This window comes from Pseudomyrmex gracilis, unplaced genomic scaffold (genome assembly GCF_002006095.1).
Source record: "Pseudomyrmex gracilis isolate BER0280 unplaced genomic scaffold, ASM200609v1 scaffold_81, whole genome shotgun sequence".
In the NCBI taxonomy this organism is placed as follows: Eukaryota; Metazoa; Arthropoda; class Insecta; order Hymenoptera; family Formicidae; genus Pseudomyrmex; species Pseudomyrmex gracilis.
Window position 1 is genome coordinate 209,573 of NW_018020665.1, and position 23,349 is coordinate 232,921.

The 23,349-nt window shown below is 40.3% G+C and overlaps 1 protein-coding gene across 1 annotated transcript in view; it reads left to right on the forward strand.

Moving 5' to 3' along the window:
• The first annotated feature begins 2,202 nt into the window (after positions 1-2,202).
• LOC109855108 (alpha-2A adrenergic receptor) overlaps positions 2,203-23,349 on the forward strand; it is a 91,597-nt gene continuing 70,450 nt past the window's right edge. The window contains exon 1 of the mRNA XM_020428963.1: positions 2,203-4,383. Coding sequence (XP_020284552.1) covers positions 3,160-4,383 — 1,224 coding nt within the window. The 5' untranslated portion in view covers positions 2,203-3,159. The remainder of the gene's footprint in view (positions 4,384-23,349) is intronic.

The following is a 23,349-nucleotide window of genomic DNA, read 5'->3' on the forward strand; positions in this document are numbered from 1 at the left end:
TTTATTGTCCATTATATTGTAATCGCATTTGTCCACCCTCCTGCCGATATATCCCGCGTGGTATTCGAATGATCTGCGAAAAGCCGCTTTGCAAGCCGGACCCACGCTCCAAGTGAATTTGTGCTGACTGTTTGAAGGAAAATTACACCGTGTGTTTAACGAGACACCTCAGACGAGACCAATCGTACTCCGATCGAAGTGTGCGCGAATTGAATCTCGACCCGGTGTAATGACAGTCCGCGATGTCATATCCGATTTGCGGCTCCGATTTCGGTGCTGAGACGCTTGAGACGGAAAGCGCGAAACGACCCGTGAAGCATTAAAGACGGAGATGCTTAAAGTATAAGCGCGATCTCGCGTAAAATCTCCTACGTAACATTTTTACCGCCTTGCGGATTTTATCCGCGCCGTGAGTGAATACTCGTGCTTCGCGAGAATAACGACTCTCTCAAAAGACGAGGCGTGCTCCGTCAGAGGCGAAATGTCTCAGGTGAAACTAAATCTCCGATACTGTCAGAACCGATGGAAGAGATAGCATCGTTGAATCGTCGCGCGGAAATCGGATCACAAAGAGGGCGAGCGAGCGATATCAATTTGAAATAAAATTTAAGAATTATCGACTGCTTCTCTCGGGAAATTGTCGCCAGGAGAAGACACGGTGCGACATAAAAGATCTCGTCTCCCGGATAAGAACGAATTTGCAAGGAAGAACCGCAGGATTCTTTGCAGCTGGATACAAAAAGATTTGACAGATTATATTTTGAACCGTATCGTAAATCTGAATCACATCAAGTGGCAACAATAACAACAACAACAACAACAACAACAACAACGAACGGCGACAACAACGCGGCATTTTCAGCGAAATAAAAAACATTTTCACGTCGAATTTTTTTTTTAACTGTCTCGCCGAGGTGTTTTTGAGTTTTGGGCGTAGATCGCTAGCGTGAAGTCGTGAGTGAACTCATGAATGGATCTACGTGATCCGATGACCTAGTGCCATATGAAGGAGGGTTAGAACGAGAGACAAGTAATAGGGACACGTCGTCGCGGCGTTATGAGGTCTAATGACGTGTAAATAGGTGTAAATACAGGGAAGTTCTTGCATTACAGTAGCCGCGCAATTTCCTTCACACAAAAGAGCGATATTCTACTATTATTTAAGTTTTTCTTCTCTTTCTCGACGCCCTTCTCTCTCTCTCTCTCTCTCTCTCTTCTCTCGCTTGCTCTCGCTCTTGCTCTCTCTCTCTCTCTCTCTCTCTCTCTCACTCTCTCTCTATTTCTCTCTATCTCTTCTCATCCGCTTCTCTGTTACTATATATCATGTAGTAATTCACTTCGTGCTTCTGCGTGTGATATGCTAAAAATAATCAAGCTTAGATTAAAAGAGAGTATACGTCGCTTTTCAATCATCGTAACAATCGATACAAATCCGTGTACATTTCCGTAAGCTTATTTAATAAGATATTGCACACGGGGCTCGCGAGTGGCATCTTTGAACTCGCGTCACAGTACGTATACTTATATATATAAATATAAATATAAATATACATATATACACATATATATTACATATTTATCATATTTAGCGTTACGAATATACGTGTACATAGTTCTTACGATCTATAATCTGTGTCGTTCTCTGATTTTCTCGTCAAAGTTGTTTCTCTGCTGATTTTTGTAGTATTTCGAAAAGCAGGTCGGAGCAGTACGGGTATCCAGCGCTTAGCCTTTTAGCCCCGGCGCGATAATTAATTAGCTCGCGGGCATCGTTAGAGTGAAACAACGTCGAGCCGAGCGCGTAGGACTCGAGGAAAGAAAGCGAGAGAAGAAGGCGTAAATTGAAGCGGGGGGAGGGAAAAAAATCGCGCTTCCGTCATAAAGTGGTGGTGGAAAACGTACGGAGGCGCGTAATCAATTATCGGGATTTTGCACGAAATCACGTTCTCACGACCGTGTCTCAAGCGTGCCATCGTCTTTTGCGAAATTACTTTTCGGGATCTGTATATGACTAGTCATAGAGAGAAATTTTCTTACGATCGCCGGCACTTTCTCAAGAAGAAGACTTTTCTCGCTTCACTTGCCTCCAGGCTATGTAGGCTGCTCAAGCTTAATGTAAAGGAAAGGTAAAAAAAAAAAAAAAAAAAAAAAAACGGGGACCAATTTTTTACTCTTGTTCTCGACTTAGACTATTCTCTCTCTCTCTCTTTCGTCCTTCTCTCTATCTCCTTTTCTATCTTAATCTATCTTCCTCTTTCACTTTCTCTATCTACCTTGATACCCTTAATCAAGTCGCCCACCGAACTATCCATAAATCTCTGTACACTCTGTCTGTGTTAAGTCTGTTGTGGACCAGCGAATGCAGGAAATACGGGGGAACGGAGTCGCGACTTATGCCAAGCAATAAATCAGAGACCAACTACCACGTCTGACCACGGAGGAAGTAACGTTACGGCCGCAGCACAGCGCAAATCCGAAGGTGTCAGTCACGCCGAAATTAGCTACATTTAAGCTAAACTAGATTCTAAAAAATTTGGTCCAATAGAAAAAAAAACACACACACACACACAAAACACCGATTGTCGAAGACAAACTTTACTGCGCTAGGCAAGAAGAATACCATCACGTATACGTGAGAGTGCCACGTGTGTATTCTAAAATTACGATATCGTAACACCACGGGACATTGAATTCTCGAACGAAGAAGAGAGACTCTTAGGTAAAAGATACTTTTCCCGAGTAGGCGGCGCGCGATATCATCGCGCGTTACAGACAACTCCCCCCCCTCCCTACCCCGTCTCGAAGAGATACGCATCAATAACCGCGGGAACAAGCGCCGACGAAGTTGGTTCTGCAAATAGTTATCGCACGATCCGTAGAAACGATCTCCCCGAAGAGAGTGAGAGAACGACGGCGGGAACGACGAGCCGGGAAAGCGAGGTAAAGCGTGTACGAGAGCATTTACGTATTCGACGAGGATGGCATTATCCTGAAACGGGCATGACGCCCTTGGCCTCGAGATGCGACGAGACCACCACCCTTCTGTTGTTGCTGCTACTCGAGCTAGTACCCGGGGCACGTTGCTATTCGCGCGCGGCCACGACCTCCGCTTCGTTCTTAGCGAGATAGCATCTACAGTCCCCGGCGAGGGTGCGAGTGATGCCGCTTCTCGGCAGCATTATGACCATCGCTGTCGATAATCCGACAACGGCGTCCACGAGCGTCTTCGAGGGGAACATGACGTGGTCTCGACCAATCAGTGGTGGCTCTATGTTTACTAATAACGAGGCCCTCCCGACACGCGCTATCCCGAACGGCGAGCAACGCTGGCATCATCATTCGGCGGCATCGGTAACTGTCAGCAACGATCGCGATAGTCGCTTCCTCCTGAGCGGCGGCGACGGCGACGACGTTAAAGGAGAACCGAGCGGTACCGGAGACAACGAAAAACACATCATCGAGAGCGACGGGGGTGACACAACTACTAGCACGGGGCGCGAGAGCGGTCTGACAGAAAAGAAAAAAACGTCGTCCCACCGTTGCGGCCAGACTTCAGAAACTCCGGCTTGCGGGAACACCGTAGACGCGACAAAGGGTGGGGAAACTGCATTTACTGGCGAAGAAAACGTGGCAGGGATAGATACCGGGGGTGGCGGCAGCGAAGAAAGTGTCGACAGCGTAGGCAGTACGACCGGCAGTGTAAGTGTGAATAGTACAGGTGTATCGAATAGCACGGAAGAAGGAGTCGCGATCGAATACGACGAGAAGGATCTGTTGCTCTTCGGGTTCGGCGACACGATGGAGGACACGATCGGCGCGTTCAACGACTCGTTGAACGCGAGCTACCACTATCCCTGGAACATCAGCATCAACGAGACTTACATCGTTGTCGACGGTTACCCGTCGGGATACACTTTGCCTCACATTATACTCGCGTCGATTTTCGCGACGCTGCTGATGATCGTCATTATCGTGGGGAACATGCTCGTGATAATCGCCATCGTCACGGAGAAGGCGCTCAAGAATATACAGAACTGGTTTATCGCCAGTCTCGCGGTGGCGGACTTCTTTCTCGGCCTCATCATCATGCCGTTCTCGCTTGCCAACGAGATCATGGGCTACTGGATCTTCGGCTACTGGTGGTGCGACATTTACTCCGCCATGGACGTGTTGCTGTGCACGGCCAGTATTATGAATCTGTGCCTAATCAGTCTGGACAGGTTTTGGAGCATCACTCAAGCGGTCGACTACCTGAAGAAGAGAACACCGGCGAGAGCGGCGCTGATGATCGCCCTCGTCTGGCTGCTGTCAGCGCTCGTTTGTATACCACCGTTACTCGGATGGAAAAGACCCACTCCGGCCGAAAAATTTCCCAAGTGCACGGTGAGTGAAACGATTTTCTTGCAAAATGAAACCCAACTGATCACGTACTGATTTTAGTTACACATCAAATTGTTGCGTTTACTTAAAAGTAGGTTTAAACACGACAAATGAATATTGATCAAACGTGTTAAATTAATATATCACAGCAAACATTAATTGCATTATTTATACCCATACATGAAATGTTACAAACCACATAGAAAATTGAATTATGTCGATATATATTGGATTAAATTTTGTCTAATGAGTCGGAAAATTGAAGCACATTTCGACGAAGATAGACGAACGTCAGTCTTAATCGGTTATTCACCTCCTTTCGACGTTAAGCCGGTGCAAACGAAGGATTATCAGAGCGTTGACAGATTCAATTACATTAGGCAATCAGAATCTTACCGTACTGTAAATTTCAGTAACAAGGAGCGAGTCAGAATCGAAGAAACTCACTTTTCCAGAATCAAATTATAAGTTAAACAAATTTAAAGAAATTCCTACGTCTTACGCTTAGAGTTTCAATCTAACTTCGCTACTGCAAAACTATTTATTTTTTAATCTTTTTTAGGTAAACTTTGTTTTGCTTGTGTCTTGCACATAATTAATAAGAGTTTTATATTTTCTGTAATAATTTTTTTTTTTTTTTCTATTTTATAAGAAAGTTTTCACAAGAAAGTTCTACGATAAAACGTAATGCTTTAGAGTTTCAATCTAACTTTGCTGCTGCGAAACTGTTCGTTTCACTTTCTCCGAGTTAATTATATATAATCTTTTGTCCTTGAATAATTATTATAATTAATTACATCACTTTGCCTATATTTTCTTGCGATTTTTTTTCCATTTTGCAAACAATTTGTTTTTGTACAACCGGGGAGCGGGTGAAACACGACGAGTATGGACGGCTGGCGGTAAAGGCCTTGATAAATTTGCGTGAAAAAAGGAATGTATGACGGCCGTTATATAAAGGATGAGCCATTAACCGATCGTAAGTTTCCCGGAGAGGCTGTAAGGAGAAGTGTGCGGTACAGGAAAATTCACGATATATAGATTTTCCTGTAAAGTTCCCTTTTATCCGCTCATACTGAACGGCCGAGTGGCCTAAGACGCACAGAGAGTTTCAATAATGTATAACCAATTTTCAATCCGAATATTTTCGCGATGTATCTCTCTGTCGCGGACACGCGCGAAGAGACGAGAGTAAGGGGCGAGTTATCCGAGCTTTGCTCCTTTCATGCAAACAGCGAAACCCGCCCTTATCTCCGGCATTCCCTTGAATTCCGTTCACGCTGATCTTCACAAAATGGCACTATGAATTCAATTTCTATGCCCGACATTTCGGACTGACACGTTGAAATTCGCGCGCGTAAATTCTCCGCTTCGCGAACAAGACGTTTATAATTTAATTAGCACGTCTTCCGTGTTCTTAGAATATATACACACATATATTTTATATCAAAAATATGATGTAATATTATTACAGCTTTTGCTAGAAAATACAATAATAGGAGTGTGAGAGAGAGAGAGAGAGAGAGAGAGAGAGAGAGAGAGAGAGAGAGCAAAAAGATCTCTCGAGTTATAATTACACTTGGGGCGCATGATTGAATGCACCCTTAAACTTAAACGGAACTAATTACCGGGTATAATTGAGCCATACATTTGTACGGTGTGTAGTTGCAAAACGTGCTCGCTACGCGAATCGCTATATTCTGAATTTCGAAGTATTTTGCAAGTGCGAACGCACACGCTGCGTTCTCTCTCTATCTTTCTTTCTCTCTTTCTCTTTCGTTGTTTTTAGATCCGCGCAAGCAAAACACATTTGATATCCAAGTTTAATAACACTAAACGAGTTGCGTACTTTTCTCATTAAAACACATAACTTCGATAATGACGAGTCATAACGCGAGAATTTATCTGCTTGAGTTGAACAGCGTTAATTATATGAAGTGCGCGATATTATTAAAATTAACGGGACGCGTCAGAGAAAGGAAAAGTGTAAACTCAATCGCGAGAGAGAAAAAGAGAAAGAGAGAGAGAGAGAGCGCTTAGTTTCTCTGCTTATTTGAATGAAGCGGCGTATCATAGCGAGACGCGAAGGTGGTTATTACGCGCACGAAAATCGAGTCCCGTCACGAAGACGTGCGACGTCGACACAGCGGGTGACGAGTAGAAATCCCAAACACGTCGACTTACCGCGATACTGAAGTGTGTCGTTTGAGGATCAGATGGATTTAGAAATATGACGCGAGTTTCGCAAAAAATAGTTGAAATTTGCTTCCTCGGATCGTAAAAGATTGGATCTGTCACAAAGAAATTGACATGTACGCCGCAATTTTCTCTTGATACATGTATCGCACCTTAGATTTAACTTAATCGGTTAAATTAGAAAAGCTGTGAACGTTTATAGCTTATCTGCACAGACCTATCGTCGATGTGTTAAAGAAGATAAGACCGCTCTCCAAACAATGATAAGGCGTCAATTTTCTTTTTCAATTACTATTAATTAAGCCTCTGTGAAATTACAAGATTTGTGATTTTCGTTGAGAAAAGAATGTACGCGATAAAACCGGCATTCGCACCAGTTGTCAGTATTTTATCGAGAAGCACAATTACATAAAGAGATTTCAACTGCGATAATGTCAAATCAGATCTTTTAATCGCACCGATAATAGATCATAAAATTTTGATCAATCACAAGACTAAAATATCTTTACCACGCTACAAAACAAATGTGTATATATTCAGGGTTTACTTTTTTTTTTGTTATCATTTAACCACAAAGACTCACTTTTTATTCTTGTAACGTTTTTCCCTACGGCACCTTGATGAAAAAAGGTGACATGCGAACATCAGTTAAGACGCATCGTGCCATCTCTTTTTGCTCCACTATTTTCCACTGTACTAGCCATTATGGATCTGACAATCTTGTTCCACGATTTCTTGCTCTCTTCCACGTCCTCTCTTCTCATCCATCCAACCGAAGACGCGACGTGAGATCCTTCCCCGGCCGACGATATTGCCGTTGAATTTTTCTGGCTGGTGACAAATGGAAGAACGACAACCGCCATACGAACGAGAGAGGCGGAGAATCACAATCATCGCGCTTTAATCTTTTAATGCGATTAGATTGGGCTTCTTTGGCTATTAAGCAAAGGCCGAAAGGAAAGCGCAATTTGTCTTCCTCACCTCCGTTGCTCGCTTATCTTTATTTCACGAAACTCAGTCGCGAGGAAAATAATACATTTTATCTTGCATTAGAATGAGGGTTAGTTATTCCGGGGCTATAGCGCGGAATAAAAATTGAATATTCCACCAACCGCAGAGAAAGAGAGAGAGAGAGAGATTTTCCGGGACCAAGGTGGAAATCAAGTGCTCCTTAACGAAGATAAACTGACCGGAATTACAAAATATTTTCTCCGAAATTCGTTGCCGCGTTTCGCCGGATGTTACGTTTAAAATAAACGTTAATTGAGTATATTGCGAGAGATTTAATGCCGCAGAGAAGGATAATCGCCGTCGGTGCTTTTAATGCGATTACCTTGCTTTATCGGCACTACGGTATGGAATTAAAGAGTCGACAGAAAGATGTGGCTTATTGCTTTTTTTTTTCTTTGCGGACTTATTTAGTTTCTATAAAACTCGGATAGAACAAATATATAATAAATAATGTCATCCACGTGAGTACGTATTTTACGTGTCTGTCTTATTTACTTACTGACTAAAGAGAGGTGTGTATGTCAAACTTCTCAGAAGTGCCATCAAAAAGAAATTAAGCTATGGCAAAATCCAGTCATTAATTCCAAGTTCTGCTTCTGACATAGACTACTATGTCCAAGAAGCACGAGCGTTTATAAAACGTTTTGCAAAGTTTACTGCATCCTTCCGAAGTATCTGCATTTGTTAAGGAAAGTACGCCGAGAAGATAGATAGATAGATAGATAGGAAGAGAGAGAGAGAGAGAGAGAGAGAGAGAGAGAGAGAGAGACTTAGAGGCGGTACACGTTCAGGAAAGAGAGGTAATTCTCTCGCTCTGCGTCTGTTGTCTTTTAATGCGATTAGTTTAGCAGCTCCGCAACGATGCCAACGATGTGCAACGAAGGGAACTACTATTTACAACGAAGTCGCAATTATCTCTAATAAGCGACGGTATTGTTTGCCCCATGACTTTTAATTCGCGGCTCGAGGAAACAAAATGATTCCGTTATCGCTGTATTATTATTGTTATTATCAAGAACTTTCAAAACATTGTTTTTGATAATGTTCTACAATGTTCCACCTTTAAGTGATTTCTTTTTTTTCCGAAATGTGTTTGTTTTTCTTCTTTTTGCAAAATTACACCTTGGGTTTTCGAATTTTTTTCGAATATGAAACAGTAATGAAATGCAAAACGTATGCAACTTTTTTTTGAATACACAAAACGACCGTTGTAGTTGGAAAATAGACCGACAAACTTTATAGCCAAGATTCTTCGTTTTTCTCAGCAAGCACGTTCGTTGAAAAGAACTAATGAGATACATGCACATCGTGTACATGCTTTTTTTATCGTAATTGAAATTTATTCGTTCAGTCATACCAGTCATATTTTCGTAATTTGAACGACGCTTCTGTATGTGTAAATTATTAAATGGACTTCGAAATTTATTATTCTGTACTATGCTCTGATTTAAATCACGATGATCACGATTCTCGTCAAAATTTCTCCACTCACATCCACAGATGTGAAATTGCGTTAGCGAATTTATTCGCATTTACAGGCAACACATAAAATCAATCGTCAAATACATTACATGTGCATATAGCTTCTTTTACGATCGAGCAAGAGTGCTGGTTGCTTTGTAAACTTGATAGCCGGATCACGTTGTTGCCTCAGAACACTTTTACTTTCACGAGCGTAAAGATTACATTACTTGATTGAAAAAGATCCCTCTTTATTTGTTTATACCTCTGTCGCAACGCGAAAAAGATCATTTTCACAATTAAAGTCAAATATTGTCACAACTTTGCTGATTATTATTCTGCCACGATCGTTTTAAAAATATGAGCATATGTTTATATTCTCGATATAAATTCTTCAATTTGATATATATATATATATATGTATATATACATTTTATTTGCACGTATAAAAATATTTCAAAAGAATTAATGTTTTTTCTTTTACACGCTACTGCATTTTAATTATCAAAGAAGCAAATGCACCTTCTCGGTTTGCCGCTTACTAAGTGGAGGAAGACGGCATTAAAAAGTTGAGTGGTTCAAGGAAGTAGAAAATACTACGGAAGTTTTAAATAGACTGCTCTCAGTTATAATTGCAGATTTTTTCAGTGGAAGAAATGCCTGAAGGATGAAAAGTAAGTTCATGTTCAATTTACTGGTTTCCTTTCTGTGACATATTTGTGTGTGGATTAATAAATTATAGATTTTAATATTCATTGAATTTTATTGCGATCTGCCGTCTCGAGATAACCGTTTCCTGTTCAGAACTTATTTATCTTTTATTTCCGTTTTATAATTTCCACTCAAATTGCTCATATTATATTTACTACATGTAATATAAAATATATGCTTTTTACGCCAATGTCTCGCATATATTTTCAACGGTTTATCGAGTTTGTAATATTTGATAAATAGAGATGTTAATGAAGCTAATTTTGCCTATAAAATCGTCAATCTTAATATGTTTAACTGCCCGTTCTCGCACGCGCGGTGCCCACACTAGTTGCATTTTGGTGCATGTACAGCGACATGCCGCTCGCTTAAAAGCTTCAATGCTTCGATCGTAGAAAAAACATTTTTTGCACAATGAGTTTATGAAGTTAACTTCAGGAAGCACTTCGTACAGTGAGTGAGTTGTTAAAAGTTTACAGAAGTTTACACGTTTACACGTTCTAGGCGGAAAAGTCCTTTTTGTAAATTTCGCAAAAGAAATGTGATATATATTTTTTTGCATACAATATTAGTATCAATAGTAAAGGAAGAGATAGAAAGAGAGAGAGAGAGAGAAAGAGAGAGAGAGAAGCGTCGAACGATAGGAGAAAAAAGTTATCGAGAAAGAGTTTTTAGCTCTCAAAGTTTTTCATATTCTCTGAGCAATAACTTTTTCTTTGTCGTCAAAGTTATACGTGTAAGTGATGTTGGGCGGTTTCGATATTATGTGAAGCGAAAAAATCGCAGCAGAAGCGACGCCCATACAAATTTATTCCATCTTACTGGTACAGAAAAAAAACATTGTTACCGAGCAGAAAATTATCCGCACAAACGATTGCGTGAAACTCTTATAGAAATCTTGTTATCATTCATACGTGACGCTGGCTATTGACATTTCACAAACTCTGAAAGTTCAGAGAACACATCACGCACGAGTGCCACTGTTCCTGAGATTGCTCGAGTTAACAACCGGAGAGGAATTGCGATTAACAATATTGTTTTTTTTTTTTTTTTTTTTTACAATAATTTGCATTTTTTTGTAAATTTTTATAAGAATCGTAAACTCTTCTCCTATCCCGAGTCGAGCGGAAATCGGAAGCTACATTAGAAACGCTTTATGAATAATTCACGTTTTGACACAGCGGCGCGCGTTTTGCACGAGACGTTTCTCAAAGTTTCACAGTCGTCCCGATACGATACAAATTCTCTATTGTAGCCCGCATTCCTCGCGTCGATACGACTCCGCTCATGACGTTGCTTTATAAAACTTTCATAGAATCGCGGGAATGGCGCGGCGGGAACCGAAAGGTTTCTATCTCGGGATTGCGTTACTTTCCGAAAGAGCAATTGTGAAAATCACTCCCGAATGCATTCACGTATAAACATATGCGGTTCTCGCTATCTTTCCGTTCCGTGAAAATTGTGCTCCGGGCATGTTAAGCTATCTGTATGATATACATGAGCCATTTGCGTTCAAAGTTAACGCCGTTTTCTCGTGCGAACAGATGCTCATATATTTAAAGCACAGAGAACGTACATACAAACAAGAGTCCCGAGTCCATTTTCGCGAAAATTTAGGCCAGGTCCGCCGTGGCAATTACATGCTTTGTTACACCCTCTTGTTTTTTGCGAAATGAAATATTTATCGGTAAAGCTCAACCGTGGCGTCGACGTTTCATATTCCAAATATTGTTTCGGAAAGTTGTGATTACGTAAAGTAGACGAGCGCCCGCGCATCAAAATATATATATATATATTCTCCTAACGTGGTCTGATAATCTACATTTCTACATGCGGATTACGAAAAGTGCGCGGGTAGAATTTTTGCGGAGTTCCGCACGTCCATTATTTAATTTAGTACGTGACTTTTACGCTGCAGCGAAATAGTATTTTCTCTCAAAGTTGTAAAACGCAAACGGAGTAGCAAAATATATTATTCTGTTGTTTGGCATTCGCGGAAAACGCTTGCGGTATTGTCTTCGCGCGATTGCAAAAAGAAACATACGCGCAAAACGAGAGAACGTCTGGTTCGCGACGATCGTTTGTAACGGGGAAGAGGAAGGGGGAGAATGTTTGCAAAGCAAACAATTGTTAAATTTGTATCATAAAATATTGTGTCTCCGAACACTTTTTGGCGTCAATAAAAATCTCATTTGGAAGACGAAAAGTGTGGGGAAGAGTGAAGTTTCATTCGGGCGAGACCGTGATCCGATTCGACCTCTTTGCACTCTCGTTGCCGAACACACACACACACACACAGAGACCGTGGTCGGTTATCTATCGATTCTATTAAAAACGGATACGAAGATGCGAGACTAACCGTCCATTCCTCTTTCTCGGTCTCCCTTGTTACGGGCGGTACACGTTATCGACGCTTCGTTAAGCGCATTTAATCGGCCGCAGTATCCGGGCTAAGTATCGCGATAAAGTGCTAATGGCACGTGAGATTTTTTTCGGTGTAAATCACGAAACCGTCCGGTCTAATTGCCCGGTACGCCGAGTTTCTAAGCGCGAAATTAACAGCGCCACTGTGTGCTACAGTATTTTAGACTTTTTCCGGCGCGCGCAAGAGAGAATGTCTGTTTATCTTTATTTACTTCACTTAATTTGGAACGACAGCAAGCCGAACGAATGCGATGCTGTTTCGACAATAACTCTTCGAAATAAATATTCCGCGCGTAATCTACAGTTTGGACACAAGCCAGTTTTGTCAGACGATAAAATGAGAACTCGCCGGCCTAAAGAAGAGAGAACGAAATCTTTTCGCGTAAATCACACACATGTACATATGCACATACATATGAGAGGCGAAACCTTTACCGCTTTTAAACTCTTTTCCACATTTCTTGTAACTGTTTTCGAGATCTCTCTCTTTCTCTCTCTCTCTCTCTCTCTCGCTTGCAAAAGTTGTTTCTGAAATAGCTTTCGTGTCAATGCAGCAACAAAGATATGTACGTTTAACACAAATATTTTTATTCGTGTTATAACCAGTTTTTACCTACTTATCTTGCACAATTACGTCTCTGTTGGATTTAATTCTGTTACTTTCTCAATTACATCAAAAAAATATTAATTACATTATCTAACGAATGTTTATGTACATAGATGTAAGCGTTTTTTCTTTATCCGTGATCAAACGTAGATGGTTTTCATTGGTTGATTGTGCGAAAAACAGTGATTTCGATCCGTTCGGATTGTAAAAATATTAATTTCCCGATGAGTGTGCAGCGTGAAAGCTGTTTCGTTTAAACGTTCTAATCATGCGGAATCAATCAGACCTGATTTGGATTACGCGGTTAACCTATAAATTATGGATCTCGTTTTAAAATCGGTCGATAGAACTCGTCGTCGTCGGAAGAAAATCGCCAGTCTCTCAATCCGCGAGAATCGACGAGATAATTGCGTTGAGCGTATTACGTTAATTGAAATATCTCGGACTACAGCCACAGTATGCAATGCGGAAAAAGTTTACCACAGTAAGACGCAATAAGGAGAATGAAAAGTAGCGGACGATTTGATACACTCCCGCCGGTGCTTCCTTCCTTTCTCTTCCAACACAGATCCCGGAGCGCAGGATGTTCTTGCATTATTTGTGTGCACGGTTGTTTCAGCATTGTCCCCACGAGCTTTATTCTCCTGTCTGCTTGTTGCCATATTTAAGCGCAGCCTGATACTATCCAGCTAAAAATATCTCGTCTGAATAGCGAACAGAAATTAAAAAGAAAAAGAACAAAAACAACTTTTCAATACGCATCGAACTCTTGACATCTCAATGTAAATCGCGATCGTGTTAGATTATTTTCTTCACAATGAGCATCTGATACAATCTTTCCGCGACACGACTCGTCTTCACGAAGCGCATATACATCACACACGACGCAGTCCCGCGTATACATATTTTCACAGGCGAGAGCTTTTCGTGTCGCACCCGGCTAGATACCTACCATACGTAGTTCGCTGACAGACGGCATTAAATTTCACGAAGCAATCAGCACGCGGTTTGCTTGGAAAATTAAATCGATACGCCGCCACGTACTGCCATATTAAGTCCGCGCTACGTGACCAGGCGGCGGAGTGCGAGTAGTGAAATCGAGGTCGAGTCAGCCACGGTGCGTTCGGGGCGAGAACATGCGGACGCGGTTCGCCTTTGTCGTGGGCAAGAGTACGAACGATCAAAAGGCTAAAGAGCGTCAATCGAGTTCGGGAGGGGAAAAGGGCCGATATTGAAAGCCGCGACCGAGGTTGGAAAAAAAAAGTCGGAACGGAAAAAACGCGCGAGCAACGAGTGCAGAAAAAAAGACGAAATGAAAAGACGAGAGGTAATTCATTTGGCGAATGTTACCGGCCGAGCGCCTGGTTAATCTGCGCGCTCGCATTCTCTTCCGCTTCCTGCTTAAGTTCATATATACTTCATTTTACGCAGTAGACTTTACATATATATATATATATATGTGTATATGTATATATGTATATATATATATATATATATATACATATATATACACATATATATATGTATATATATATACATCTTTTCTTTGTTCTTTTGCTTTACTCTTTCTTTCTTTTGACGAGCATAATGGTATCTACGTAAAAGGGATTTTCGCTGAGATTCACCTTTATGTACCTTCGTTTTTAAAATATCGCGGGATATACACCTATCCACTTAATTTATCATATTTGCTGCGAAATGTGCTTTACATTCTATAAAATGACGTTCCGGTCGTATCAAACGGTTTATCGTGGTATTAACATATGCGCGTTCTGTGTGTGTTTCGTCACAAAATTGATATAGTCAAATGATATAGTCAAATATATTGTAGGTTCTATCGGTTCTTTTTTCAAAAAGTATATTATATAAATATTTTACATTGTTAGTGCGATATTTGAATAACATTGTTGTTTGGATCCGTTTATTTTTCTCACAGACAACGAACGAATATACATATGTGTCGGGAATAACTTGACTGACTTTCATAATTTTCTTGCAAAACTACGCACATTTTATTTTCTATTCTCTCGTCTTTAATAATATTTGAGCGAATTATTTCGTAATATTCGCGCAAATTTCTGCCTTATCTCGCTAAAGTAAATTCCGCTCGGCTTACGTGCGGTTTTGTCAGATACTGTTTATAAATAATTTCTGATACGCACGTTGCCTCGAGCTAAAAACTCGTAAGCTAAAAAACCTTTTGCATCAGAAAGTTTTCACTCAGACAACCAATTCAATACCAACATTGAGGTCAAGCTCCGATTTGCTTCATTAATTTAACAAGGAAGTAATTCAATTGACGTGTAAATGCTGTGAAAGATATTGCTCGTAAATTATTGCGAGAAAATTAACGTAACATTATTTCATCTCGTTTATATTTTCATTAGCTTCCCAGTTACCTGAGTATAAAAATGTTTGCGCTTTGTAAGATATAATATATTAAAAAGTATTTTATAAAATTTTTTTTTACAGCAGATAATTAGATTTATTCTATCTTGAAGTTTAAAATTATGTATAAGCAAAAAAAAAAAATTTTTTTCTCAAGAGAACTGAATAAACATTTCTGTGGTATATCTAGTTTCTGTACAAAAAGCAACAAATGTAGGAGTAAGTTACTAAAAAATATAGTGCAAAACATAGTTATTCCCTTCTCTTTATTTCCTCTCTTTCTCTCTTTTTCTCTCTCTCTTTGTTTTAATTAAATATTTTTAAATTAAAATACACATTCTCCTAAATGAAAAAAAACACAACAAGTGATATGTTTTTTAGCAAATAGTTTTGCACATATTTTTATCTTTATTTTTTATTAAATGTGCTCCTGCTTATATTTCCCGTTTGAATTCAATAAATCTCAGTAGCTAATATTTTAATATGCAATATCGCAAACTCGTACTGTAACATCAGTGAAATTTGTTTTTTTTTTGTGTTCAAAAGTATATTCAAAAGATTGATTGTTCAACATGTGAACAATTTTCTAAAATATAATGCTTGTGTTCTCGAATGAGTTCTCGAATTCTCAAGAGCTCTTCAGCCTCTCGTTGACTGGAATACGAGCATGCCCAAGTAGCCATTCTGATTACGCCGGTAAACTTAAAAGTTTTAATCTACTTCCATAAATGATGGAGACTTCATAACTTTCATCGGGTTCGCAAAGTTATTCTTTAATATGCTCAAAAGCATTTGAGGTACATAAAGAGTGAAACTTTTAGAAACGTTACTTCGAAAATATTCTCCACGTTTACATTTTTTATACGAGTGTCGCGTTACGCGATTTTATTGTGTGTTTTGTTTATTAACTACAACGTACGTGTTACGTATACATACGTACACGTAAATACGCATGTAATGTAGAAAATAGTAAGGATAAAAAAATTTTAGACGGAACGCATGCACACATGTATACTCGTAAGAAAGTCGCTGGATTCGTTGGTTAATTCAAAAAAGATGGAGGATGTTGCGTTAGCATAGGATAATTCAATTTGCTCGGAAATTCCAGGCAAATTGGTTTTTTTTTTTTTTTCTATGTATTTATACTCTTGGCCTTTAGGGAAAGGAGACAAGAGAGCGCTGTGGTACTTGCGGGCTGGACGTTTTAATATTCTATCGAACGAAAACACGCATATAAAAATTAAATATTTTATTATATGTAATTTTTTATTTCGCGCGCGGATTGAGATCGATTGAAATCGTTGAGGAATTTTCCCGTCGAGATTTCAAGCTTAAAGCGACACGGATACGCGCGCGGCCCACGTGAAATCTGTGTAAACGCGATGAGACAGAAAACATTAGTTTCGCCTCTGCAAATCCACGGCATCAACGTCGCAGCGACGTGACAGCGGCCTTAAGCTTCTTGGCCGTCATTCACCGTGAGCTTGGGGGTTGCATTTTACTGCGCGCGGCGCGACTCACAAGCAATTCCGAAGTAATTCGCGGTGATGCACACGACTCACCGTATCTCTTGCTATACGCGGCCGTCACGTCGCCGCGTACTTTATTAAAAAATTTCCAAGACAAGAAAGGCATTCGGGCATCCATTGAGACGCAGTCGCTGGCTTTTCTTCGCGATGGAAGGAGAGTAGCTCGTCGTCGTCGGCGGTAGATGCATCTTCATCCTGCGCATGTTTTTTAATAAATTCATTTCGTTCGTCCCATTTCACCGTGTCGTTCTGCTTTCTCGTGTACCGGCATTTGTTCCGACTGCAACCGCGACTGCATCGTGAACAAGACGATGCGCTCTAAATGCCGTTCGTTCGTGCCAATGTCCGACCGGCATACAAAATCGCGCGATCTCGCTTGATCGCAGAGGAAGACGTTAACCGTGTGTCTCTCCGATTTTGCGCGAGTTCGCGCGATGTGCCGTGGACGATTGGCGGGACCGTATCTATTATCGAAGGCGAGAAAGAACAAGCAAAGTAAATCGAAGAGAAAAGAAAACGCGACTGCCGTGCGAAAGTATAAATATCGAGAATACGGTGTGTCGCGGATAAGAGAGAGCGTCGCCATTAGTCGCGAGGAAATACCGGTTCCACGCACTGGAGCGGATTACATTACGGATTCAGATTTGCGCGAGACAGGCAAAGTGTGTATAGCAGCGAGCTAATGGAGGAAAGTGGTGGATAAGTGTTAGATAGGAGTGAGAAGCGCCGTAGGAAACGCTATTCTGAGCTTTTACGAGAATCGCGCTTCGCCGTGAGAATGTGTAATAGTTTCCGCGAGTTTCGACTATATGCGATCATTCTGTTGCTTTTTATTGCGGCACAGTCGCCGCGCGTTCTGAAGTGTCGCTCATTCGCTGACTGGTGTAAGAGTTCGTGGTATAAGACGTTTTAGTTGACTATTACTTTGCGGGCACGAGTGCCGGTTTTAGTCCGCGCGTTGTTTTGTATTATTGCTGGTAAATTTGAAGCTACACACCTATCGATGTGTGGTATTGTTTTAAAATGAGTGTGTTACGCAAAATATAAACATAAGTACAATATCCTACTTTTACTATTACGCGTTGATTACATTCCGATGTACTTTCTGGTGTTTATCTTTTAATTCTATTCTCTCGCTTCTGCGAAACCGAGGAGATGTTATTTTAATTAAGCCTCTGAAACTGTGAAAGGACGGAAAAAATATTTTCTACGCCGCTTTGCACTTCCAGCTTGTCCATATTTTTTATCGCAGATTTGCCACGGCGTAATGGACCCGCGAGTACATTTCCACGGTAATTTCTAATATTTATCTTTGTTACGCCGTTAGCGAAAACAAAATAACGGTCCGTATTTTTATTAGCGCGCGCGTTTCCTTCGAACGAGTTATGTTGTTTGTAATGCGATTCCTGAGACATTAGAAATAATATAAAATATGATCTAAGATAAAGCGAGAAGAGAGAGAAGGGATTGGGACAGCGCGCCGTACCGACGGTTCAGAAATGTGAAAATATGTAGGAGAATGGAAAGAAAAATATAACTCCGGTCGCGCGCTATATCAGAGATTCGTACTCTCCGCTCTCTCGTAGAATCGTAATACGTCGTGGAAGGCTTCGGTCGAATGTTAGAAAGCAGCAAGTGCCTCTATTCAAGATGCGGATCACACGCCCGGCGAAGAATTTGAAGCGAGAGGCACTCAACCGGAGCTTTAAGAATGCAAAAGACTGATTATCAAGCGTTACGGCACCTCGAACGACTGAACGGAAATAACCAGGTAAAAGCCCATCAATTATGCAGATCTGACATAGCCGAGCGAATTCGATATGAATGTTGGAGGACGACGGCGAGAGCGTGTGCGCGCGCGAAAAACAAAGATGAAGCTAGAAAAAAGAGAAAAAAACTACGTACGAGCGAGCTTGTACCTAGTAGCTGTTTTCTAATTTATCGAACTTTTATGTGTGTTTGTTTATATTGAATTTCTACCGTGTTTTTACAATATTTAGCGCAACTTTCATAACATTAACCTTTATAACATTAATCGCTGAGAAAATTGCAATTCGAGTTAAAGCGCGTATATATTTACCGCTAAGAATCAAAATTATCGTTTACATCATTATTAACTGTGAGATAATTAACGGTTGATACGCCGCTCGCTCGCTCGCTAATCGAGCGCTTAATTAAAATTTTAAGCAAACGCGCGCTTGAAATCGTCGATATTTTCACGATAGGACGGTACGGCCCTGGCGCAGGTCCGGTGGCCCGGCTTTAATTACAAATCCAGATCTAATTATTTATTCAATGTGCTTGTTAAAGTTAAATTGCGTCCGCCGCACGCCACTTATACATTTCCTCAAGGCAGTGGATTATACATATATATAGCACCAGAGAAAACGGAGGGTTTAATTTACGCAAAATATTGTTAGAGATGCCACCTTGCCGCGGCACATCTAACTTTTCTCATTAGCCTCGAGTTTTACTCACAATTATTTACTTAAATAAATTAGACATAGTATATCCGTTAGAGTGAGAATCACTTAGCGACGAATGCAGCAGCGTGTTCCGCGTAATCACGTAATCTCGGTTGCACTTTGCGTCAGAAAAGCGTTATGACGTATATACAGCCTCAATGACGTCTGGCGCTTTTGACCCCGCGCGCGCGTTGAACTATACTATATATATATATATTTGTATCTATGTATATATCCAGTAGAGCATAATTACCTTGTATTATATATGTTGTTTTTAGAAAAACAAGAAAGTAAAACTACAAAGTAAAAATGCAAATTTAATTCCAAATTATGTTACACAAACAGAATATAAAAAAACAAATATGTATGACGCGGTATAAAATTTAAATTGCACCGTATATGCAAATTGCAGCCAAGACTAAAACTAAAATATAGACGTAATTTTATTTATGTTGCAAAAAGTATATATACTTTTTGTACACATATTTACTCTATTAATATTTGAATATATTTCTTTCTCTTCAAGAAAAATAATAGAGAAAGCACACACAGTAATATTCGATATCGCATTTATCGTCGGAGATCTATCCCACTGATTTGGATGGCCAGTAGGTACATCACCAATTTCGCTCAGAACTTGTCACCGAATCAGCAAAATGATACACACAACCCTCGAGGAATTCGCTCACAATATCTTCCGCGCCCTGTTTTCTCTTTATTTTGAAAATAAATCTTACTTCTAGCTCCGAGGTTCGATTTGTTCGTTGTCAGTAAATATTTCGAGAAAGAGAGAAAGAGAGAGAAAAAGAGAGAGAGAAAGAAAGAGGGAGAGAGAGAGAGAGAGAAAAAAGGAGACTTTCCCTTGCTCAGATGCTGTTGCTTTGATTCTCCAGTGTCATTCTTTTTCGGCGGCTCTAGTTCAATAGTTACCGCAACTATAACGGAAGTTCGCCAAGAGCAATATGTAGGGAAAGCGATAAGGAATTCGAGACCCAGAATAGTGAAACCACTGACCTGGTATGTCGACCAATCTTTCGACTAACATAGTCTTCCTTCTTTCTTTCGTCGAGCGTATTTTCGCTTGCACTTTCGTCACAATGCACGTCACCGTTATATAGAACGTGCAAATAAAGAAATATAATAGTAGATACATGTGTCTCAAAGAGGTTATGATATGTTACATAAACAATAAAAATCGATAAAAACAGTTAACTTGATTTTAATTTAGATTGAGGTTAAACGCAGATTATCTTTCGCAAAAAATAACTCTGTCTTGTCTCTCTGTTTCTCTTTCTGTAATTAGATTACAAACTCTGTTTTAATCGTGCTGTGTGTGTGTGTGTGTGTGTGTACATTGCATTGCTCTGCCGGAATTTCATTATAAATTGTAGCGTTATATTTTGGTTGCAAATTTATATATGCGCACCACGTTTACATTATTTTCTTATATAATGCAGCATGGCTTAATTAACCGGATTACGATGTCGTTTGTTAAGCGTTATCGAAATCGAATACTTACCTACGCGATTGCAATATTATTCGCACGTATATACAAGAGAACGTGTATGTTTCATTAAAACAAAATGCGAAACCTGTGAAACGAAAACAGAATGGCAACGCGCGGTCGTATGTAACGCAAAGTTACGTTACGAAAGTACGTACGAAACATTCGCGGCGAATGATTTCGCGATAAAATTTAGTTTCGAGCATCGATACGATATGGGAGAGATCCCATTCGCCGATCCATCGTCGATCTATCGCCTTCTTCAAAGCAAACAAACGGCGCGGATCTATAAATTGCGAACGATTAAATTCGCGAAGATTGATTCTCTGTTTGTTTGAACATGTTCGTTCCCAATTACGCGCGCCGTTCAATCGGTCATGTCGAATGTAATGTTAACCGAGTTAGCAAAACCAGGGACTTGCTCTCGCTGCCGTAAAACATACAATACGTATAATATCCAAATACCATTAACGATAATTACAAAACCATATTGCAAATGGATACGAGCGGGCGTGTCATATCATACTGATGCATCAACGACGTCCGTAACGATAATTACGTTACTTGATGTGATTGCGCATTATCACACACACACATACACACACATACACACACACAAATGGGACACAACCGAGCGTTTGTAATAGTAATTAATATGGTGTAATATCCAAATAGGACGAATTTCATCGAACCACGCGGCGACGATAAGATATTGATCAGTAACATCGACATTCCATATTCGGTCAGATAATTACGCTTCGATTACGACGCAATTTTATATATCATTAATAAGCTGATGTATTTCGGAAAATTAAAACACAAACGGCTAAATATCATAAATATCCTATCTGCAATTTCCGATATTTACACACGGTCCACATATCTATGAAACATCCGTATTTTTCTTTTTGAAAGTGAAATACTGGAATAATTAATAAAATTTACGAGAGAAAGAGAGAGAGAGAGAGAGAGAGAGAGAGAAAAAGAAAGAGAGAGAAAAGTTATGCTCACGGCAGTTAATCACATATATATGTCTCTGACAGCGTTCTTTCGCTCGCGGGTTGTCTCTCGAAACGAGCTTTTGTACACTTCGAAGAAGAACAATTTCGTTTCATAAGAACGTTTTATCTGTAAGACTTCGTGCCTTCCCTCCCTCTATATTTTTCATGATTTTCTCGAAATATTCTTCGCGAAATTGCGAAACAGCTTCGGGGTATTGATAGAGAATCGTTTATTCAGCGCGTGAATACTCTCTCGAATAAATGCGATATGGAAAAGCGAGGGCAGGAAAAGGGAGAAAATGTGTCGTGCGCGTGTCGGCGTCGTTGTCGGCACAATTATATTCCGACGAGAAGTATCGGTCACGTAACATCAAGTATCTCTGAATTTACATGCCCGCGCGGCGAACTGAATCGGAAAGCAGTGCCCGTAATGACAAATTGCGTGATGCGATTAATGGCATTTTCGAGTCACGTACACTAACTATTTGTAGCTGTAAAACGGATAATGTTCAATTTCCGTCGCCTACGGTGCTCTCGCTCCGATTTGGTTATATCGCAGAAGATATGCGCGAAAGATGCAGATTGCCGCGAGTTTACGGTATTAAGATTGACACAGAAACCAAGACGAGCTCGAACGTTTGAGAGATCTGAATGAATCGTCTGATAATATCGTACACCCGCCACGTGTCACGAATCGCGCGATTATTGTGCGCTTATGCGAAATTTTCTTATTACATTCACTTGGCTAGATAATTGAAAACGTATATCGAACAATTGTTTTATTAATTATAACAAGATGATAAATATTATTTGTGTAATTTTCTTATACACTTACACGTTTGAGAAAAGATATTTTCGAAACTTAATTAAATAACTTCACAAATGATATTTTTCCGAGTAATTTGAATAATTATTTCATATAGCGTTGCTCGAGCTGCACAATAATGGTCGGCAACCGCTTCAAAGGTTGAGAGCAATGCAATTTCAAATCTCCCTTTCCGTGATTTTGCCTTCGAAGCGTCTCGAGGAATGTTCCTCTCACTACAATCGAGTTACATGAACTTTCGATCGTTCGTGATTGGCAGAGATAAAAAGTAGAGAAAGAGTAGTTTTCCACGCACAATTCCGCGACTGACGCGCTATTTTCACGATTGCCACCGCAATTCCTGGTCTCGTCTCTGATTTCCCCGAGTCAATTGCCAAGTCAGGCTTCGTGTATCTTCACCCCTATCTTCTTCTTCGTTGGATTCTCTCCTCTTTTGCTCTTCCTTTGCCGTAATGTCACTTCCGATAGGCGAGACAAAAGAAGTTCGTCCCTCGTTCCTCTCTTACCTCGGTCAAATCATCCAATCTATCTCTTCCTCGCATGACGATCGAATTTCGCTTCGGCACGAGTGAGGGTCACGTATACTCGCGCTCTCTGTCGACTCATTTCAATTTCAATCCCAGTCGGACACGTCGGTGGAAAGTACGCTTGATAATAGTCAGGAAATCTTTTTGTTTCGGCGCGAAGAATAATTTATAGCGTATCTACGTGTTCCGTTTTAGAAGAGAGATTTAGTGAAATTGATTGTAAATTATATAATATATCGCGAATGTGTGGACAAAATATATATGAAGATGTAAAGTGGATGGATATATATTGAGTCGTTGCTTATCTCGAACAAAAGTG